The 21,418-nt window shown below is 34.0% G+C and overlaps 1 protein-coding gene across 1 annotated transcript in view; it reads right to left on the bottom strand.

The window, feature by feature from the left end:
• DIAPH3 (diaphanous related formin 3) overlaps nucleotides 1-21,418 on the bottom strand; it is a 256,112-nt gene that overhangs the window by 83,496 nt on the left and 151,198 nt on the right. The window contains exons 23-24 of the mRNA XM_074859549.1: nucleotides 11,363-11,487; nucleotides 3,170-3,334 (exon numbers count right to left, since the gene is read on the bottom strand). Coding sequence (XP_074715650.1) covers nucleotides 3,170-3,334; nucleotides 11,363-11,487 — 290 coding nt within the window. The remainder of the gene's footprint in view (nucleotides 1-3,169; nucleotides 3,335-11,362; nucleotides 11,488-21,418) is intronic.

Genomic DNA, 21,418 nt, shown 5'->3' with positions numbered 1-21,418 from the left:
CAGGAATTTAGCTTCAGGAGTTAAAGCACTGAAGGTAAAGTGCTCCACCCATTTTTTGGATCTGGCCAACTAACTGTGCTCTAGATTTGGTGCTCACAAAGTGTAAATAATAGCTTTCACAGCTGCCAAGTATCACTAAAATACAAAATGCAGTCCAAAGTTAGCTATGAACCTGAAGTCTGTGGCTCCAGATTTAAACATGGTTTTTAAACATTCATTAACTGAGAATGAAAAAAAGTATTATAAGTAGGTAAGTACTGTATGTAAATTATCAACTCGCTCGACAACAAGGATGACTGAACACTTTCCCACATCTACTGATGACTTTAGTAGTCTTTTAGTTTTGGACTTTTTAAGAATCCAATGATTTTTCAGCACTAAACTTAAAAGTCTGTTGAGCAAAGTTTTCTAGGATGCTAGACACTTTCAGTTTCTGTCAGTAATCAAGACCAATGCTAAACAATTCCAAAAATTAGACCTCAGGTGTCTCACGCTAAACATGTCAAAAATCTTTTCCAAAAAGTCTCAAAACTGAGTAGCTACTCAATATTTTGTTTAGTGTCATTGAACGATAAGGGGTTTCAGGCTTTATCTACACACCTTTTTCATATAGCCTTCAAACTGTGCTCTGCAGGACAGAAATATTAATTTTCCTCAAGGTTTCTTCTATCATGTTCATCAATAATATCTAACTGTTTCAAAGAATTAATTAATCTATCTTTATAAAACTGCTGTGAAGCAGGAGTTAGTATCAGTGCTAATTTTACAAACACAGAAAAGAAATATGGGGGAATTAAGGTAAAGCATAACCACTTGAGTCTCAAAGATGAATTTAGAATTCTTATTCTACAGCATTTAAATGGGAGTTGTGGTTTAAACATCAGAAATTGAAGTAATACAAATATTTCATAAAATTTAGCAATTTTGAAATCAGACTCCTGAGTTTCAAATTAGGCACTGATCAGTTAGGAAAACATAATCAATGCCCATGTTGAAAAATCTGGCATATGTGACATGCCAAGCAAAATTATTCTGATTGAAAACGGTGACTTCTAGGTTTTTAGCTGTTAAAACTCTGAAGTAGCAGAGGCCTTACATGTTCCAATCTTCACATGTTCCAGTATGTTTGCTAAATATGGACTCCATCTTAAGTACTTTCCTCAAAATAGATGGACACAGACATTTCAAACCCTTTCTCAATATCTACAAAAGAAGTATTTTTCCCTATCCATTTAAAATTTAAAAAAACAAACAACGAAGCAAAACCAAACAAGACTGGGAAACATGCAAGCAACTTAAATAAGCGTGTTGTAATGATAAGCATCAGGCTGCAACGAGGAGTAGACAGTAAAATGACTAATTGAATCCTTCTACAGATCAATAGGGATGAGTTGGATCGCTGCTCCAGATTCTGTCACAAAGCTCACGCTCCGATAACATTCCTGCAGGAGTGCAGGCAGTAAGTTAAGCTATGTAATCGTAGGTATCCAGATGTGACACGAGTCACCTTTGCCACATTATCCAAATTAATAAATTCATACACAATTGGGGACCTGCCTTTTTATTCTTCCATTCCTTCATTGAGAAAGAGTTGCTTACCAGCCAAGTGTTCAGAATCCAAGAGAAAAAACTATTTTTGCAAAGAAAGCTTAAAAAAAAACCCCAACTGAAAACAGCTACAACCTCCACACAAAATCAACCTCTCCCTGCCCCCTTAACTTTACCAATCTGAACACAGTTATAACTCACCAAGATAACAATCCCCACTAATATTAAGTAAGAGCTCTATGAATGTATCTTGAACTTGCATAGCCATCAGCTTTCCCAAAGTTGTTTGGTTATTTTAAACTGAGGGATATATCTGTCTTGAGTATGTATTCTGCAGTATATCATCGAGTTAATTGTCCTCTTTCCAGAAGAATTACATTGACAATGGTAAAAGAACCTGTAATATTTTGGAGGACATCTGATTATCCTAAATTTTCTAAGACGACTGTTTATAGTAATATATAATCGGCTCCAAACATATAAAGAAATATCTGGGTGAGAAACTTCTACCTCACTTTTCAGAAAGGTTTTTTGTTAAAACTCTTAAATCACATTTTGGTAGCATTTAAAAAAAAAAAAAAAAAAAAAACAAACAACCCTTATTATTAAAATTTGTAAGCATAATAAAAATGCATTTGGACTAAAAAAATACCTAAAGAACAATAAAAATAGATTTCAAAAATAGCTCAAACTTTTATGATGAGCTAGTATGTGCAAACATTTGTATAAATAATGCAGATGCTGCCCTGTGATACAAGTACAGAGCCAACCTCCACATCTATGACTATTTTAGATAACTCTAAGGCAAAGCTCTGCTAACTAACAGTGAGTGTGAATTATGGCTATAACTATGTTTTGAGCTCTATACAAAAGGACCTAACCAACAATAACCTGGATCAGCCTAATGTCTGTTTCTGAACTATAATTCAAATTTTTAAAATAATAATAATTCTTTGCCCCGCCCCCCAAATCATCCTTTTTAAAGGGAAAAGAAGAAAGTAATAATTTAAAATGCATAAAACCTAAAATCCTAAACAATCTAATATCACAAAAATTAAAGGTCCTTAGAAACAGACCAAGTTTGAGGAAAATATGCTATTTTTTTAAGACAGGATAAGGAGTTCTGAGTTTCCATAGCAGGGAGCCTGCTTACAGACACAAACTTTGACACTGGTCAAGTGCTGCAGGCGAAAGAAAAATTAAACGAAATAAAATCTTTGGTCTGGATTTTGCGTGGGAAGAGCATGCATTATAAATATAGAATAATTGTTAGAATATTTATTTTTAAGTAAACAACAAGCATCCTTTAAACAGAAAATGCAGTTGTATTTAAAAAAGGTAGAGAGTTTCAGGTTTTTCCCCTTCAGGTTATACAGGCTCAGTTTTAAATTACATTCATTGTTATTAGGAATTTCCAATTCTTTCAGGAAGAAATAATCCACAAATAATAATTCAAAAGTCCATTATCCTTAGGATATTTAGGATGTGCAAAGTAAAATTTCTGATATGAGTATCAGATACCATTTGAGGAGGAAGAAACTTATTGTTAGTTTGTTCAGTAACTGAAAGACTACAAAAATAATTTCTAAGGAACATTAGGCACAAAAAAACCAGACTGTACCATGAACATTGTCCTGAAGTTGTTTAAGTCTGTTAAAAACTCCTCCACTGAAACTTTCTTTAGATCAATGGCATAATATCCCATCACATTCTGATAGAGTTTTTCCATGTTCTCATGCATCAGTGAAAGTTTCTGAAAATCTTCTTTGGCATGAACCAGAAAGCTGTACACTACTGTTAAGGCTTCAAGAATACTCAGTGAACCCAGTCAAACCTACAGTTTTTACTTAACAATGATCTGCATTTCATACACATTTTTCATTTACATCAAATAAAGTATCAAAAGAATTCCTTCCATGTCATATATGCTTCCTAGTATTTACTGTGTATATTAGGCCTATGAATAAATCAGGGTGCTTTCATAAAATTTTCTCAACCACTTTAAATTTAAAGATTATTCCATTAGCATATAATTTGGTATGAAATGAAATGTATGGGACTTATCTAGCTTCAAGCACCTATGTAGTTTGTTTAGTATCACTGTCTCCTTATTGAAACTAAAGGTTTCGGTATAAAAATTACAATTTACACGGAATTTAGGTACAGATACCAGTAACTAACCTGAATACTTTAATATATCAAGAAATAGTATAGTTCCTACTAAAACTGGAGTAAAAATAGAAATATTAATAAACAACAGTATTAAAAGTAAAAACGGTGAAAGATTTAAAAGTTCATCTTAACAGCTTTTTTTTAAAATGCTGTTGTAGCAACAGCAATGAATTCATTTCTGTTCCTGGTGGCTACATTAGGTATTTATGCTTTTTTAAAGGATATTTGCAATGCCAACATAACTTAATTAAATCAGAGGTGAGAACAATAGAACCACTTCTACAAGAGACAGACAATTTATAAACAGCCCCAAAATACCGCATAACATAAATAAAACAAAAAACCCTACGTTTATTCAAGACTTTTGATAATACAGTTTGTCAAAGAAGCTCAAAGAAGAAATATTGTGAATAGTCATTTCCTTATGTAGGACAACTTCATAAAGTGTTTACTTTAATGGAATGGTAGCTAAACAAATATTTATGTTCCATTATTTTCCTGCTGCAGGAAAGACAACAAAAGACAAGAAATGGCAATTTTAGCTTTACTCCCAATTGCCCACCCCAAATATTGCAAAAGATAATTTACTGTATTTGTATACTTTATTCTACAGATACATACACTATGGTCACTTTATTTTATGAAGCACAGGATTTTTAATCAAGTGCATTAAAATCTAGACAAATAGAATTTTTGTCCACCATGTTGTTGTAAATACACAGTAACAATTTACTGCTAGGTGACTGCTTTCACTCTTCAAGTTTTTTACACTGCACTCTTCTTTTAGTTTTGTTTAGAGGCTGAGTCCCATTTGAATTTCACTATTAAATGTCCCTCTGGTTTGTTAACGTTGCTTTTAAAATATCAAGTAAGCAGTTAATGGCTTTCTTTTTGTGATTTAGAATCCATGTCAGAAAGTCATATAATAATGTTCTCAGACATATGCAGGAAATGAGAAATAATGCACTTTCTCAACATTCAAATTACTCACTATGATGGCTATTAGCTTATATATATATATGTAGAAACAAGCATTTCTACATCCTCTTTATTTTTGATCCTACAATGTAGGATACTTATTATTTGTGATTCTTAGATCATTAACAGAACTTAGGGAACACTACACTATTTCCTGCAATTATGAGGCTGTTTATTTCCACAGAGGGTAAAGGAAAATTAGATAAATGTGTTTTGTTGTTACTAGGTATAAATGCCATACATGTAACATTCCAGTAACCTTCTTCAGTTTTCTAGGAAAGAAAAAACCTGAGAAAGAAAAAGTTAAAATTATCAACAAAATGTATACTCCTGAAAAGGAAACCTGGGGGGTGTGGGGTGTTGGGGAGGTGAGAGAGACGAAATTTCTGTGATATTCTGCAAGACATAGCTAAAGTTACATCTATGTCAAGAGTCCATATAGGCTACTTAGTTTATACTGTTAAAAGTGACTCCCCTTGAAAATGTGGCGCACAATCTTAAACTCAAAATACAGCACTCTGGAAAGATGTTTTACTATCCAGTCTTTCAGTGCCAGACACAATGAATCCTGAGATTTTTATTTTCCATCTGGTGCATTATGGGATACCCTAAGGTCTTGGCATTCTACTGAGACTGTGCTTCAATTTAGGTATTTTTAATAAGTCCTCTTCCTTTTTTCCTTAAACATGGCTTTTGTTAGCCAGCACTTGCTAAACTGGAGACAACAGGGAATACTACTGAGTATACCGATCCCAACTGTAATTATTATGAACAGGTTGATATATATGCATTATCAGCTACACAATTCATTGGCTTTGGATGAAAAAATACAGAAGTACAGAAGAGGAAAAGGAAATCAAGAAGTTAGGTGTTTGTTAATTTTTTCTGAAGTGGCTTCACTTCACTGGCTGCCTTTTTGGACTCGTGGGACTACTGATCATCATTCTGCTCATTAATGGAACAGGAAAGCAATGCAAGGCTAAGATGAGTAATATCCATGGCAAAATTTCTAACTGCTATATGTTTGATCTTGCATACTCATGGCAGCTCTTTTCATAGAGAATTGCTTGTCTGAAGTTTATAATGCTTTTAATATACTGTGGTATATAAAATACTAATATAGTGCAGAGTATCAAACCAAGTAAAAACAGCCATTACCTCAGAACAGATAATGAATGATGTTAATCTGTACCAAACATTTGTTTAAAAGACTCCATATTCACAACTTGTGATTTTTTTTCACAACCTAACCTATATATTAAGTGAAGACATATATTAATTGAAAAAGTAGTATCATTCTGCATATGAACAAAAGATGAACAGGTGAATAGATGCTGCATATATTTTAGCAGAATCTTCAAAATGGAACTGAAACTAGCCAGCAACAGTCTCCGTAAAAACACAGCAAACTTTTCGAAGACTGGTGCAAAAAGACTTTGAGGTCACTTCAAACCAGCATTTCAACAAATGATTTTCAATTAAGGCCAAAGGATGTGAAAGTTGTAGGGCACTGCTGAGGATCTTCTACATCAAGTTCTTGGGAAAATAGTTGCAATTGTCTAAAAAATATGTGTCATAGAGACTTCCTTTTATATACATATAGTAAGGTTCAACAGTAAAATTCCATCTCTGAATATAATAGTTCAAAAAAACCATAGAAATATTTAATTTTTAAATTAGTACCTTCTGAAGAGTATTTGTCAAAAATACCTTTTCCTTGACTCACTCACTCCTACTTAGCTCTATGTTATAATACTAAAACAAATTGCCATGTATTTCTATCACACAGAGCTCCTGCATCCAGTCTGTATATCCCATATATTATGAGCAAAACCAGTGCTAGCTGTAATACACACCTGGAGTCCAGACCAGATATTAAAGACCTGTATAAAGGAATTATATATTTAAATTAAATTTACATTGTTTGCCAAAGCCCTATCTCATTACTTGTCCACACAGTCAATGTCTCGAGCTTCTCCCAAAGAGCAACATACAATTTTTTTTCAACAAACAAGCTCAGGTCCTGTAATCTTCCAAAGTCCTTAGGATCCAGGGACATATTACAGACTTCAGTTTGTTTATGTTGCACAGAGGGAAGTTCAAACTGAGGCCGATTAAATAACTGACAGTTTAGAGGCAGCATGTAGTCTCTTCCTTGCAGTTGAAATGGGTTTTTCTACCTCACTTGAATAAGGCTCTGATTTGGGTAAGTGTTGTTCCTTCTCTTTTTGTAATGTCAACAAATCAACTTAAACTACAAGAAAGAATAATAGATAATAATCAAAAAGAAAGGACTCTGTGCCTAGCAGCAACCAACTCATTGTCTCTCAAGTATTAGTTCCGTAAGCTTCTGTAAAAACAGCCATCAACACCACTTTCAGGGTCAGGCTGAAACTTGTCAAGAGGTTCTCAGATGCTACATAGAAAATCATGAGATGCAAGCTGACTGATAAAGAGAATGTTGACTAAATTACTTAACTAAGCTTTCAATACGCAATTTAAATTCTCTCCATAAACCCACTAAATTTTTATTTTGAGCGTACAAATGTATTTTCTGCACTATTTTTTACTGAACATTTCACTCAATGGATTTAATAATCTGGGTCTATATTAATACAATATTCTTTGAATTTCTTAATTAAAGCAAACAGAAGAACAGCAATAATAACTATAATTTCTTTTCAGCTAGCATACATAAGATGACTGACAAACTAGCACAATCTAATATAAAGGAGAAATATTCATAATTATAGACTTTGTCAATAAAAGAGTGCACCAACTGTGCGTATATCCGACTTCCTAAAGAAACAAGAGTGCTAATCAGTTCATCAGGGGCCTTTGGGTTGCGATATTTAGCGACAGGATGCAATAGCATGCTTGTCCATGAAGCCTAATTGTAGTCAGGATGAAAAATTATTTCTAACAAAGCACCATCCTTCCTTTTTCAGATTTCCTGCTGATTTCTTTTTATGAGCTGCATGCTTTTCAAGACATCAACATCATTCAGCTTTCCGTGTCATACGAATAAAAGTAAAGACAGGTCCAGGCTTCATCACGCTGTGCAGGATTATCTAACCTTTACATCAAACCTTCTTTGCTTTGTAATTTATTGAAGTTCCTGTTTTTCTAAAAGTGAGCTTCTTTAATTAGTGTGTTCACAGACATTACAGGAAAACTATGCAACTTTACTGTTTTGAAATTACTGCCTGTCTGCTGGGAGAGCGGAGTGGGTGCGGGCAAACTATTAGTGTGCATAATATTTACTGTTCAAAATATTGTATCTGAATAGTCTAATACAATGAAATATGTAGTATGGCTGGTTTTACCTGTACTGATTTATTCTGAGTAAGACCAAATATTCATCTCACCTGTTTCTGACAGCAATCAATACCCAATGATTGGGGAAAACAAGAAGGAAACTTGGCAAGTATAGCATGATAATTTAACTGATGTAGTATTTAGTTTCTAGCAGTCTGCATATTAGTGATTTTTCTGAGCTAAAGCTATCTCTGGACTACTGTGTTTAATAGCTCCAGATGTACTATCTTTAGCTAACACTCTAAGCCTTATTTACATTTTCAGCCTCTACAACATCCTAAAAGTAAATGCTACAGTTTGTCTGTTGTGTAAGAAAACACTTCTGTTAGTATGTTTTAATCTGCTGGACAGTATTTTACATGGGATAAATCCTGGTTATTTATAAGACACAGTCAATAAGTTGCTAACTTCCCTCCTGTATGGCATACAAAATTACAAGCATTTTTACTATATTTTCCTGACTTTTTTGATTTTCCACCTTCAAAGTTCTAATCTATTAAAATATCCCTTATACAGAAACTATTGCCTACTGCTGATCATTGTCACTGTTCTCTGCCACATTAGTAGGTATGCAGTACACTTTTTTGAGATGGAGTGATGGAAGCACTCGAGATAAGAAAGTATTACTGATTTTTATAGCAACTTATTTATGTTTTTTGCTTGCTCTTAAGTGCAATTGTTCTCAATTGTTCTAATTTTTTTTCCTCCAGATCTATTACTCTATAATCACTGAAGTTCACTTGCTCTTTTGTCAGCATCTGCCAGTATCTCTCTTTTGACATGAGGTTCTTTTTTGGGTTTTTTTTAGACCAATCCAGAAAAAATAATCATTCCACTTTTGACCTAAGAAATTTTTTTCCTTGGAAGTCTTTGTTAATACACCTTGTTGAAAAGTGCATGGAAATTCAGTTATGCTCTACCAACTGTGCCACCTTTATCTGCATGCTGTAATAGATCTGAAAGGGATGGTTTTTCTTTACAGAACCCACGTTGACTCTCCCCCATCATAATATATCTCCCATATACACATGTTGGTTTTATTTTTATTTAGTCTTCATCAGTTTTCTTGGTAGAAAAGCTAGACTTGCCGATCCTCCTTGCAGCACTTTTACAAAACTCAGGTGCTTCTTTTCAGCTTTGATTCCTCTGGTGTCTTGGGCTAATTTAGTTCATGTAAGAATCTGTAGTCCAACAGGTTTATATACTGACTCCTTAATCTGAGATCATCCTCCTTCCATTCAAAATATTGCACAGTGGGCCCAACCAAAGTTCTCCCTAGAGAAAACTGATGCAAAGAACAAATTTAGCTATATGGCTATGGCTTATCTTCTTGGCACACATTGACAATCCATGTCTTCTCTGGCAGGATTACAGCTTTTGAAATGCTTGAAAAAGACAATATGTAGATCCTGCTTTGCACTTCCTAATATGATCACTACCTTTTTTATGCCATCAGTAAACTGTTCTAATGCTTTTCATATATGGGGATGGAATTTCAACCCCTAGAAAAGTTATGGTGTTTATTGACAAGGTCTGCCTATTTACCCCCATGTGACTTTTATTATATTTTAACTTTTCACACTATTTCTCTACAACTATGACTTATTCTGTCTTAAATACAATTTATAACCTTATATCACAGTATTCCACTCACTTCCTGCCATCAAGTTTCAGAAATGCTGAATATGTCAGTAACACAAAGGGAAATAAGGCATCCTACATAATAATTTTTTTTTATTTTAGATGTTAGATATTAGCATAGAAGTATGTATTTATTCCTGAACTTAACTTTTCCCATGCTCTCCTTCTCAAGTGAAGCTAATTTAGTCAGGGTATTCTTCACTCATTCTCAACTGAATTTTGTTAGCTTCTGTCATATCTGTTTTATAGGTATGGACGTTTTATAACCACATCTCCAAAGGAAGCTGTGTATTAAATTATCTGTTACTTCAAACCTTAGTCCTCAGCTTAAAAATGCAAATTGTTATAAGGTATTTTAAGTTCCAACATCATAACTATTTTGGATTAAGAAGAGTGTCCTTTTTCATAGATTTGATTTCTTAATAACTGCTTCCCATTCCTAACTTCCTAGACTACACATCATTTTCTTAACGAAGCACAGACTTTGATAGTCCTAGCAAAATTTCTGACAATGTCATCATGGACATATTTTCCTCTAACTTCCTAAACAATAGGTTATCTCTTGCCTTCAGGACCCCTCTCCTAGTTCTCATATTATGCTATTGGCTTCTTCAGGGACAAAACTTATGTTTCATACTACAGAGACACCATGCTGGTGGGCTGCAACATATCTCTCAAAACCACATTGAGCTGGAAAAAAAAGGCAGCAACAGCAACAACAAAAAACAGAACAAACTCACCAACAAAATACCCAACCTTACAAAAAATTAGTAGCAACACTGAAAGGTTACCGATAACCCGCAGAGTCCAGAAAAGGCCTAAAGCTAAGCTGTAAAAACTGTGGTTGCAGCTAGTCTACTGAAAAGGAAACTGGCCCTAATGCAGCAAGAACCAGTATATCCACTCGGCCTCAGGGTCCCTTGTCATCTTTTATTTAATAGTATGAAAATAATCAAGAGGACTGTCTCCTCAGTCCCCACGCCTTTGTACATAATAAAGTAGTCTTCCAGCTAGGTAATAACCTAACCATGACTGCACAAGAAATTTCAATCTGTCTCTCTATCTGCTGATATTTCTGCCTCCAGATTAGTCTCAGTGCCAAGTATATATGACCAGCATCTGGTAGGGAGGTCTAAGTGAAAGAATGGTTTTTTCTGCTTTAATTAAGTATCTTCATGTCACAAGGCTTTCTTATGAGAGAGACAGGCAGTGAAGTTGGCTGCAGGATTTGGAATAAATAGTGAGAAAAGGAATTCTGGCAAAAATAAGACCAGAAACCAGTTTTCAGATGCTAAGAATCTCATTTTGTGAAATAAGAGAAGTTTTTTGTTCTGTGGTTGCATGTACAAAAATATTCACAGTGGTAATGCATACACCAGAAAACAAATAAACACAGGGTGACAGACATCTTTTTCTAAGATATTCTCACGTAAAATGAAGTGTTTAACATTCCTATTAGAACTACTTTCCACTAATTTAAGAAACTTATACACACTGTAAAACCTGACAGTAATAATTTTTCTCATCATTCTATCCACTACAGATGAATCCTTTATTTGGACTGTTCATGTATTTAGTTTTTGAGGGAAAAAAGTTATATTTTTAAAAATAAATGCTATAGACTAGACAGCAGTTATGCAAAGAAATTTAAAGTTCAAGGTAATGCAGTTAAATTATTTCTGGTTTGCTTTTTTAAAAAGGATATTGACATTTTTGCTACAAATTTATCATGCTTATCTTCAGGAACTGGAAAAGTCTGCAAATCCTTCTCAAGCTGTTGGAATTGCCTTTCCATATGCTTCAGGCTCTTCTCCAGGTTTTCTGCTGAGACTAAAATACAGAACATTCATTCTGTTAACACCTTAAACAAGAAACATTGTAAAATATATGAGTTAAAACTTTACCTAAATCAGCATACTACATTTTTAATTCTGAAATAATAGCACACTGAACAAATTACAATACAAGATGAGGGGGTCACTCTACAATGTTCAGTTCTGCTCACTTATGCGGTTGCCTTATTCTGATTAGATGTATCCTTTTTGAACACTGCATTTTGTTTTATTTTTATGCCTAAGGTTTTGCATTGCAATTAACAGTGTTTTAAATAACTTGAGATACACATATGACAGTCTGTCTCTTCTGATTAACCAAAGGACAAGTTTTGAAGCTACTCCAAGAACCACAAAGCTTTCCTCAATCTCATTCTGTTAAAACAGAAAATACGATCATTTGTATGGAAGATCATGAAGAAAATAAGACCGTCAAAACACAGAGAAAATGGGGCTATTAAACACCTACGCATGAAACCTAAGACTTGATTCCCTAGTTTGAAAGAACGATGCCTGGTAAAAAAACAGAATTTGTCAGAGCGAAAGTGCTTGCCAAGCTGGAGGGAAGTGCAAGCATTTGAGAGGGTGCAGCAGAGCAAAACAGGGGCTTAGGAAAAAGAAAAGAGATGAAATGTCAGGGATTTACAGAAGGATGTAGAAAAAGTGCAAATTTTCTTTATCAGAAAAAGAGACATACAACTTTCATCCATTTGAAGAGATGCACAGATGTAAATAGTTGATTAAAATATCAAGACCATAAGAGTAACCTGAGGATAACTACTGTTAGCATGTATTCTATCTTGGATTTATATTATTGCAGTCAGTTAAAACTTATTTCTTGATCGTTTATGAAGTAAACTTAACATTTAATTTTGTTCCATAGGAACAATATATATAGATAAGAACTAAGAATTAGTGTAATCACTTAATTTTTTTCTTTTTCTTCATTATCTATTTCATTCATAATATACTGTACCTATAAAGGTAAAGCTACCTTAAACTTTGTCTAAAAAAAATCCCTGAAGAAAGTCTGTGGCCCTATGATGTTACTAGGATCTGTAGTGGAGCCATTTCATCCACTGAGTAGAGTTATGTGATGGAAAATATAAGATACACACCCTCAACATATCTTTCTCTCATAAAAACCTAACAGAGTCCCCAAATGACTAGAGCGAAATGTTGCATAGCAACTACAATCCCATTCATAGCAGAAACGCTAACACAACTATAAAATGATCAATGGTAACCTGTTAAAATGCTAATGTAATCTAAAAAAAACCAACCAACGAACCAAACAATTTGGAGACAACCAACTTTTCTAAAAAGAATAAGGGAATATAAATGTATGTTCATATTATAAATTATAACTCATAATTTGATTTATAATCACAATTTTTAAAACCTTCTTTTTACTGAAAAACACTGCTTTCCAATTGTATATTAGACTTGGCAGATTTTCCCTCAGTGATTGGTAAGCCCAAATCATCACCAAGTAGGTCAGCTGGCTTTGGTAGTTAAGAAACTGCCTTGTTTGGGAAGCAGAGCTAAAATTAGAAGCTGACAATGTTGACTACAAATGTGTTTCAGTCTTCACAGGTTCCAGAAACAAACCTGATTTTAATAGAAAGTCATACTTCTGCTGTCATAAGAAGCCTTCAAGGGTAGGCACACACATTTTAAGACACTGATTTACTTAGAAAGCTGCTAAGAAACACAGAATATAATACCCTGTGCTTAATATAGCTATCAACAGGGCTCTTCGCAATACAGTTTGCATAAAAACAGTTCACAGCATAAAGTGATGTACTTACAAAATGTCAGAATGAGACTCAGAAAGTACATAGGTTCAAAACCAAACCAAAACAGAACAAAACAAAACAAAACCCGATCCACCAAAAAACCCTCTATATGAATTGCAGGTAGCAGCTGAGTAACAGTTACATTCTTTTCCCCAGATAAAAAAACCCCAAAACTCAGTGCCTAGAGGTGATTAACAGGTTGTATACAAGAAATTTTTGAATTCTTGCTTCCAGCTAAGCCAATTTTTTATTGGCCAATCTTCTATTACTTCAGTTCTTTTGACACTGAACACTTACATATTTGATCAAGAATCTTTACATATCTATCTTCTTCTGAAAGGTTTTTTTCCTGTGTCATGATCGTGAGTTGTTTCTGAATATAAAAATTCAGCATTCCTTTGATTTCAGCAGTGCACAACTACTAGATATATTTTCCTTTAAGACTATATTTTTGGCAACAACCTCAAAGAGAGCTCACAACATGCTGGTATTAGTTTGGTACTATTGTCTGTGCAACTTCCAATTTAGTGGAAACAGATTAAAAAACCCAAAACTGTAAATATAAGGAGCTCTTCAACAAAAAGATCACATGAAATACTGCCAACCTTCCCTCATGCCCCTGTGGAAGACATGGTATAACATCTCAAGAGACACAGAAGAATGGCAGAAGAGAAAAAAAAATCCCTAACTTTGACCTCTAATCCAAGGAGGATTCAGATACATACCAAAGCCAAATTGAAGTGACTCATGATAGTTTGAAAACAAAGTCAAAGACTGGGGTTTTGAATGTTACACAACAAAACCAAGGTCTTCATTGAATATAGTGCACATGTGCCTGAACATTCTTTCACTTATACCCTCTGAACTCTCATACGCCTTTTTCAAAAAGGCTCCTGATATTTTTATAAGCAAGAATTAGATTTCCTCACCTTCTGCCTTTCATGGTTAAAACAACTTTGTTCTTAAAGTTTCCTCTCTCAATTCAGGTTTTCAGATACCATGGTTATTCCAGAAGCCTCTTTACTGGTTTCTATTTTAAAACTTTTCTGCATAGTATTTCAGATGATGACTCACCAGTCCTTTTAATGTTTGCATTACTATTTCTACAGTTCTACCAGAAAAACCTTATCTGATTATCTTACAATAAAATATCCTTTTTTCTTGAGCAAAGCTCTTATTATAGTATAAAGATGCACGATCTTGTACTTCATACTATTGATTTTCATTTCTTTTACTCTGCTTCCTCAGGATCATTCAGGGATGACAACCCAATCCCCCTTTCAGCTGGCAAAGCTGTCTAACCCTTTGTCAGATATGCTTATTGGTGCAATACTACTATTTTTTTTTCCATATTCCTTTTAGACAGTACTTTATGTTTCTTCCACTTTTTATTCTAATGAATATTCTCCCAGTTTACATACTATTAAATGCTTTCCTGAAGTCAGCATAGATTTCATGGGTCAAAAAAAAAAGAAATTAATAGCCAAAGCTAGCAGATTAGTCTACTACCAATAAATTAATTTTCATTTTATGCTGCTCTCATTAACTTCCATGTTTGATTATTCTTTCCTTTATAAACTTTCATACGAGTAAGGTCAGACAATGAGACGTGTAATTACCCAAATCATTCTTTTTTCCTCAGTTTCTTAAATACTCTGTAGTCACACAACATTACTACAGCCACAGCAAAACTTGGTAAAAAATGTACTTACTAAACTTTTAGTTCCACATCTCAGTTATCTCAGAATGCAGAAATGGAAACTGATATTTACAATATGAAAATATAGTATTCTGATTTTTTCTTTCAACAAATTTCAATGGAGACATTTTGCTCCCCTCTCCCACATCCCCAGATCATTATTCATGCTTAAAATTAAAGCAATATTTCATCCAGTTTTGAGACTATACCTGTTTTATCTTAAATCCTAGAAATAATTCCCCAAAGCAAAGCAGTACTACTTGTGTGCTCTCTCATTTATATTGCTGTAAACCTTCTGCTACTTTTTTCAACAGATATTTCAGCTGATATTTCAGCAATCCTATGTGCTGCCTACCCTGTGTGACAATTTTCTTGGATGGTCGCAATCTCCATATCAAGAGAATCTGCCTCTTGCCTACAGATATTTTGCTTCCCTTGTGCTATTCTGGCCCCTATATTCTAAGGGGAGAGAGTGACAGTGACAAGCTGATCTCTAGCCTGATGCAGAAAACTATACCATATTATTAAAAAAAAAAACCAAACCTGAAAATATACTATTGCTTTTGCCATTTGAACTTCATACTGGCCTGATGGACAGTTTACTGAATAATTCTCTAAAATTGCCAACATATTATTGTTGCAGCATTTAAAAGTAAAGTTAAGTGACAAAATAAAGCCTAAAAAACCCCAAACAAAACCAACCAAAAACACCCCTGTATTGTCAGATGGGTTTAGAGCACTAACAAAGAAATATTCCACAGACAAAGTATTAGAAGATTTCTGTAAACACCAGCAAAGGCCTGAAATATCCATTAACAGTGGAATAAGATCTAGTTGGATATCGTCAATGTCACAGAAGACTGAAGATACAATATTTATGTTTTATTTCTCCCAAGGGGACGTTTTCCCTTGTCTTCTGCAGCCATTTCATGGCTTTCTTGCCTTTTGCTTTTTTTCTGTCTTTGTGTGTGTGTATAACAGGCATATACAATACTCTTGTTGAAATCCTTTTTTTCCCCTAAGCTCTGACAATGCCATCACCCCTTGAGTCCTCAGACTTTCCCTTCTGCAGCCAAAGCAGAGTCCAGTTGCACACATGAAAGAAACAGCTCTCTAAGCAGTATTTAATTAATTTTCTCCTGATTTGAATTCATATATGAGCACACTAATATAGGGTAATTGGTGAACAATGCATAAGCATTTTTGTACCCACTTTGCTAGTAATAATAATACTATCATGAGTAGGAATAGTCCTCAGATGTTATACTAACTGTGCTCTATACTACCTACACAAGAGCCCTTGCCTGCTAGACTTGTTATAAACTTTTGAGAACCTCCTGGGTGAAATGCAGCCTGAAACCACACATCTCTTTTTACAATGTACAGTTTAAGCTCAAAACTTGAAAATATGGGCAAAAGTTGAAAACAGAAACCCCCAAATGACAAACAATTCACTGATGATCAGTTATTCATCACTGGATTGGTACTGAAAGAAGGAAGCAGCTGCTAAGGCAAGGGGAAAAAATGGCCAAGCAACAGGATATGGCACCTGCCCCAGCATGGGGAAGTCATATCCCCCCCGCAGTGTTGCACAGTACACGATGATACAGTACAGTGGTGGACTAAGATCTGCCAAGAGACGTAATTATCTTATAAAAGAAGAAATCAAATTTGGAGGAGAGAAGAGAAAGGAGACCCTTGCATCAGTTGCAGCTTCCCTCACTCAAGAGCTCTTGAGCCTCATCACCTCGACCCTTTGGGACCCAGACCATGAAGTGCTGCGCTGACTGCAGTGTACTGTATATTCACAGCTAATTTAGGATTTGATTGTTAATAACGAACTGCTTTGAATAGTCAGTGATAGTGATTAATAATTATTAAGAATGAATCATTAGCATGAAATGTTAATGAATCAGTCTTGTACAGTTTAAAATAAAAGTTTAAAACCATCCAGATTTCTCAGTCTTCTAAACAATCCCATTACTGCAATCTCTAACTCTGAGACAGACATACAGGTAGCAAGATACACAAGCCTACATATACATATATATATATATATGCACTTGCAACACTTTCCTACTCATTAAAATTGAGCTTTCTCACCTTCAGGGATCTATACATCTGCACAATATATTCAGCCTTTCTATTCTTTTGCCATTTGATATTATTCCTTTGTCTTTTAGTATATATCTACATTTTGACCTATAGGGTATCAATATTATTTTATTTGTCTTAATCTCACTATCACTTAAAACGCTATACAGCAATGAAATCTCTCATTAACATCCAGATATTTATACCCAATTGAATAAATATGACATTAAAAGTATTGAACAACTTTATCTGAACCCTGATCTGGCTACAGATCAAACTGTCTACATGTGATATATGTCTACATTGATGATCAAAGTGCTGGGAAGCCTGCCATATGAGGAAAGGCTGAGAGAACTGGGTTTGTTCAGCCTTGAGAAGAGAAGGCTTAGGGGAGACCTCATCACCATGTTCCAGTATTTAAAGGGTGGCTACAAAGAAGATGGAGACTCCCTTTTAACAAGGAGTCACATGGAAAAGACAAGAGGTAACGGGTACAACTTACTCCTGGTGAAATTCCAGTTGGACACAAGAGTAACAATTTTCACAATAAAAACAAGTCATTGGAATAATCTCCCCAGGGAAGTGGTGGATTCCCCAACACTGGACACTTTAAGATTCAGCTGGACAGGGTGCTGGGCCATTTTGTCTAGACCGTGCTTTTGCCATGAAAGGTTGGACCAAATGATCCTTGAGGTCCCTTCCAATGTGGTATTCTATGATACTGTTTAAGTAACAGGGGGCTCGAGGACTGCACCAGGGATTGGCCGTGATACTTAACTGTTGGATTACTGCAAGATGATAAAGAAAGCAAGCTACTTGCATGGAATACTGACATACTTCAATACCATATTAGAAACTGAAGCACTGTTTTGGTAAAAAACTCTTGTTTGTGCTCAAACTCTTGCTTAATATTTGTTTTGCTAATTCATGCTTGTAAGAGATGCATATATTTTGTGCCCTAAAGAAATAGAATATTTCATTTACATTTTAGTAGTTCATTGTATAATCATATCTTAAGATTACTTGTCAGATACCAGTACTGTGCACAACTTAAAGTCACAAATGTTAAAAGAAGTAAGAGATTATATACAATAAATACATAACATTATTGCATATGTTCCATCAGGTTTTGAAACTGTAACTTTTACATTGTGAAATGCACTCAGACAAAAAAAAAATCACAAAAAGGTACATTTAATTACTTATTTTCAATAATTTCAGGTTATTATAAAATGGTTCAGACAGGAATATGGCAAGTCTGTAGTGTGCTGATGTAGGACTTGTGTCCCAACAGAGCAAGATTTGTTGATCCATTACAGGTATAAACAGGGGTACAAAAAACATCAATATACACAAAACTGTAAAAATATTTAAAGGTGTACTTAAACCCCATTAATTTCCCTTTGCAAATATTTAATGTCCCTGGTATGGTATCTTAAATGATGGAGTAGCAGATTTTTATGTCTTAAATGGTACATTTCCAGTAAATAGATACACATTTTTAGCCTAAGATTTTTCAAGATGAAAAACAAGTTATGTTCAAATAATTTCAAAAACCAGTAGCCACAAAATAACATGCTTTTTCAGTCTTGTATAAAAATCTCTTTCACACAATTTAGAGCTTGAAATAGTCTTCTAAGTACTGCATTCATGGACAAATATATACTTTAAAACTTTCTCTACTGCCTAGTTCTTGATAATATTGTAAAATTAATTGCTAAAAATGTTACATTGTCTTGACAACAAAAAGCAAGAAAAAAAGATGGCTTTTTAATTTTTTAAATTATTTTTAAATAATGGTATTTGAAAACCCTTTCTCCGTATGGAATTCTTTGTCTGACATTTTGTTACACTTCAGTATTTATTTTAAGGCTAATACCATTACTTTATAGTTAATAGGAGTCTTGTTTGAAAGTCAAATCAAACCAAAACTCCTATTACTGTTTCTCAAGCCATAAAAATTCAGTATTTGGTATTTTGGGTGCCACATTTATAAAATCATGGTTATAAGAAATCTAACCCCATCTTAAAGCATGTAGTTGCTTTTTTCCACCATGGAAATTACATCTCAAGAAGGCAATTCTGTAACCTTACTCTTTTGATAGTTAGGCACATTGATCTAATTTCTAAACTAATTTGTACTGTAATTTGTGGTACTGTAATTAAGTAAAATATTTTTCTCTTATTGTCCCCACAGCCACACTTTAGCCCTCTTCTCGACTGTGATATTCTAACCCTCCTCTAACAACAGCTCTTTTGTCTCATCACCTCATTTCACTAGGACATTTCTGCTCCTAGTTACAGTAAATCTTTACTGAAGTAGCCATAATTCTTTAGAAATCATAGTAGGTACAACTTTTCCCCAAATGAGCAAGTTCCTTTACAAAATTAAATATTGCTTTGTTGTTTATACAGTTATTTCACTAATTCTCATTTTGTCCAACTTCTATAGCAATTTTCCATGGGGATAAAAATCAAATTATTTACTATGATAAAATTCCTGAAATTAGGTCCACATTTCTTTTAAGATTTTTTTTTTTTACCTGATATAAGGAATGCTTAGTTTTATTAGCTGCCTCTAGACTAACTTACACAAGGATATTCAATAGCTCTTGTAAAGCATACATTGGCCTCTTTCCATGTAAACTAAGGCATAAAATATGTTTGTTACCTCCCTTGGGTCCTGTCTTGTGTAATGCAACCAACAGGATCACAGACCAAGAAACTAGACAGTCTCATAGGTGCAAGTAATAGTGATTTTCACTTAGAGGATAAAGTGTGTGTTTTCACTGTCAGGTTGATTCCCAAAATTTTGTGACTTTTACCACTAGATTTTGAGTTACAGTCCTGTGTGTACCAGAAAGTTGAAATATAAGCCATCTGCCACATAATTCTCTGCCATTCATGGAAATCTCTGAATAGCTACTTTTACTTGTATTTCATAAACCTACACATAAAAAAACCTATCAAAAACACAGATGAATTGTACGCCTTAAGTGAAGCTACCTACCAAATAGCTGAATTAATTAAATTAACATCTGAGAATGAACAAGGATACTATTCCTTTTTCAGTACTCTGAAGAACTCTTTTTACTCTCTTTCTGAAGACCCACCAAGAAAAGAAAATTCAGGTAACAGATACAGAATAAAAAAAGGACCTCTAAAAATGCACCTCTGGTTGGTAGCAATTCTCCTTATTCTTCTTTATAGCCACCATTCTTGAAATGATCATTTAAGGCAGAGAAACATCCCATACATAAAACAAAAAAATTGGAAAATAAACTTTGCATTTAAAAAAAGAAGAATTCTCAAAAAAAAAAAAAGACATAAGATAAAATTGTTACCATGTTAGTTACAAACATTTTTCAAAGCAAATCTCTGAATGGGCTACTATTCCACACTGTGAGTCTGCTATAAGAACTTAGAAACTTGTGTAATCTGCAAGATAGTAGAACCACCTACTGATTTTGGTACTGATTGAGGTAGAATACAGTATGGAGTAACTCATGAAGTTGTAATGTTTTCTGAAAGCACAAAAAAACCCACAGAAACAAACACAACAATCCTGACTATCTGAAAACACACTCTGTGAATTTGTGACCGAAGACAAAAGCCCAAGCAATGCATAGCAGAAAATATGTTATGTAATAGTAGAGAGCCATAGACTTTTAGAAGTTCTGTAATAGGATAAAGCACTTTCCTTATGACATATATATCATTTATAACATATATAGAGATATAAAAATATTGTTCTCTCATGCTGTCCTAATGTTTTTAAATATTGTAGGTGGGTGTGTTCTAGTTTTTAATGAATAGAGATTGAACTTCACATTTACAATTTGGTTCCTAGTTTAAAAAAAAAAAAAAAAGTGGAATTAATTCTCTACAAAAAAACCTGAATAAGTTTCAAAAATGAGAAAACTGATAAGTTACTTATAAAGTGACAATGAGTTAATGACTTCTAGAGAAAGGAAAACCTGCAGTTTTATATTGTTATTACAATATGAAAGGAAGATTGTATAACCCGTAAGGACTGTGTAAATTAGAGTCAATCAAATAAAACAGCAGCCTGGATAAATGCAATATAAACCTTTAGAATAGCATAAAATAAGAATGTAGTAAAGTGTACCAAATTACCAAAATATTTCTTGTCTGGAATAATAATAAAAAAGCAGGAAAGTCATTATGTTTAAAAGAAGAGACAGCTTTAATTATATGTATCTTCAGGAACTGTCATATCAGTAAGCTCATTAGCTGCAATGAAAGTTCTTCCTGCTGATCTAAGAGTACTTAAAAAACAGGATTTGTTATACTTCAAAGCAAAAAAGTATCTTTAT

The sequence above is a fragment of the Strix uralensis genome, chromosome 2 (genome assembly GCF_047716275.1).
Source record: "Strix uralensis isolate ZFMK-TIS-50842 chromosome 2, bStrUra1, whole genome shotgun sequence".
Taxonomy (NCBI): Eukaryota; Metazoa; Chordata; class Aves; order Strigiformes; family Strigidae; genus Strix; species Strix uralensis.
Note: the sequence above shows the minus strand (reverse complement) of the source record. Positions and strands in the feature narration are given on the sequence as shown.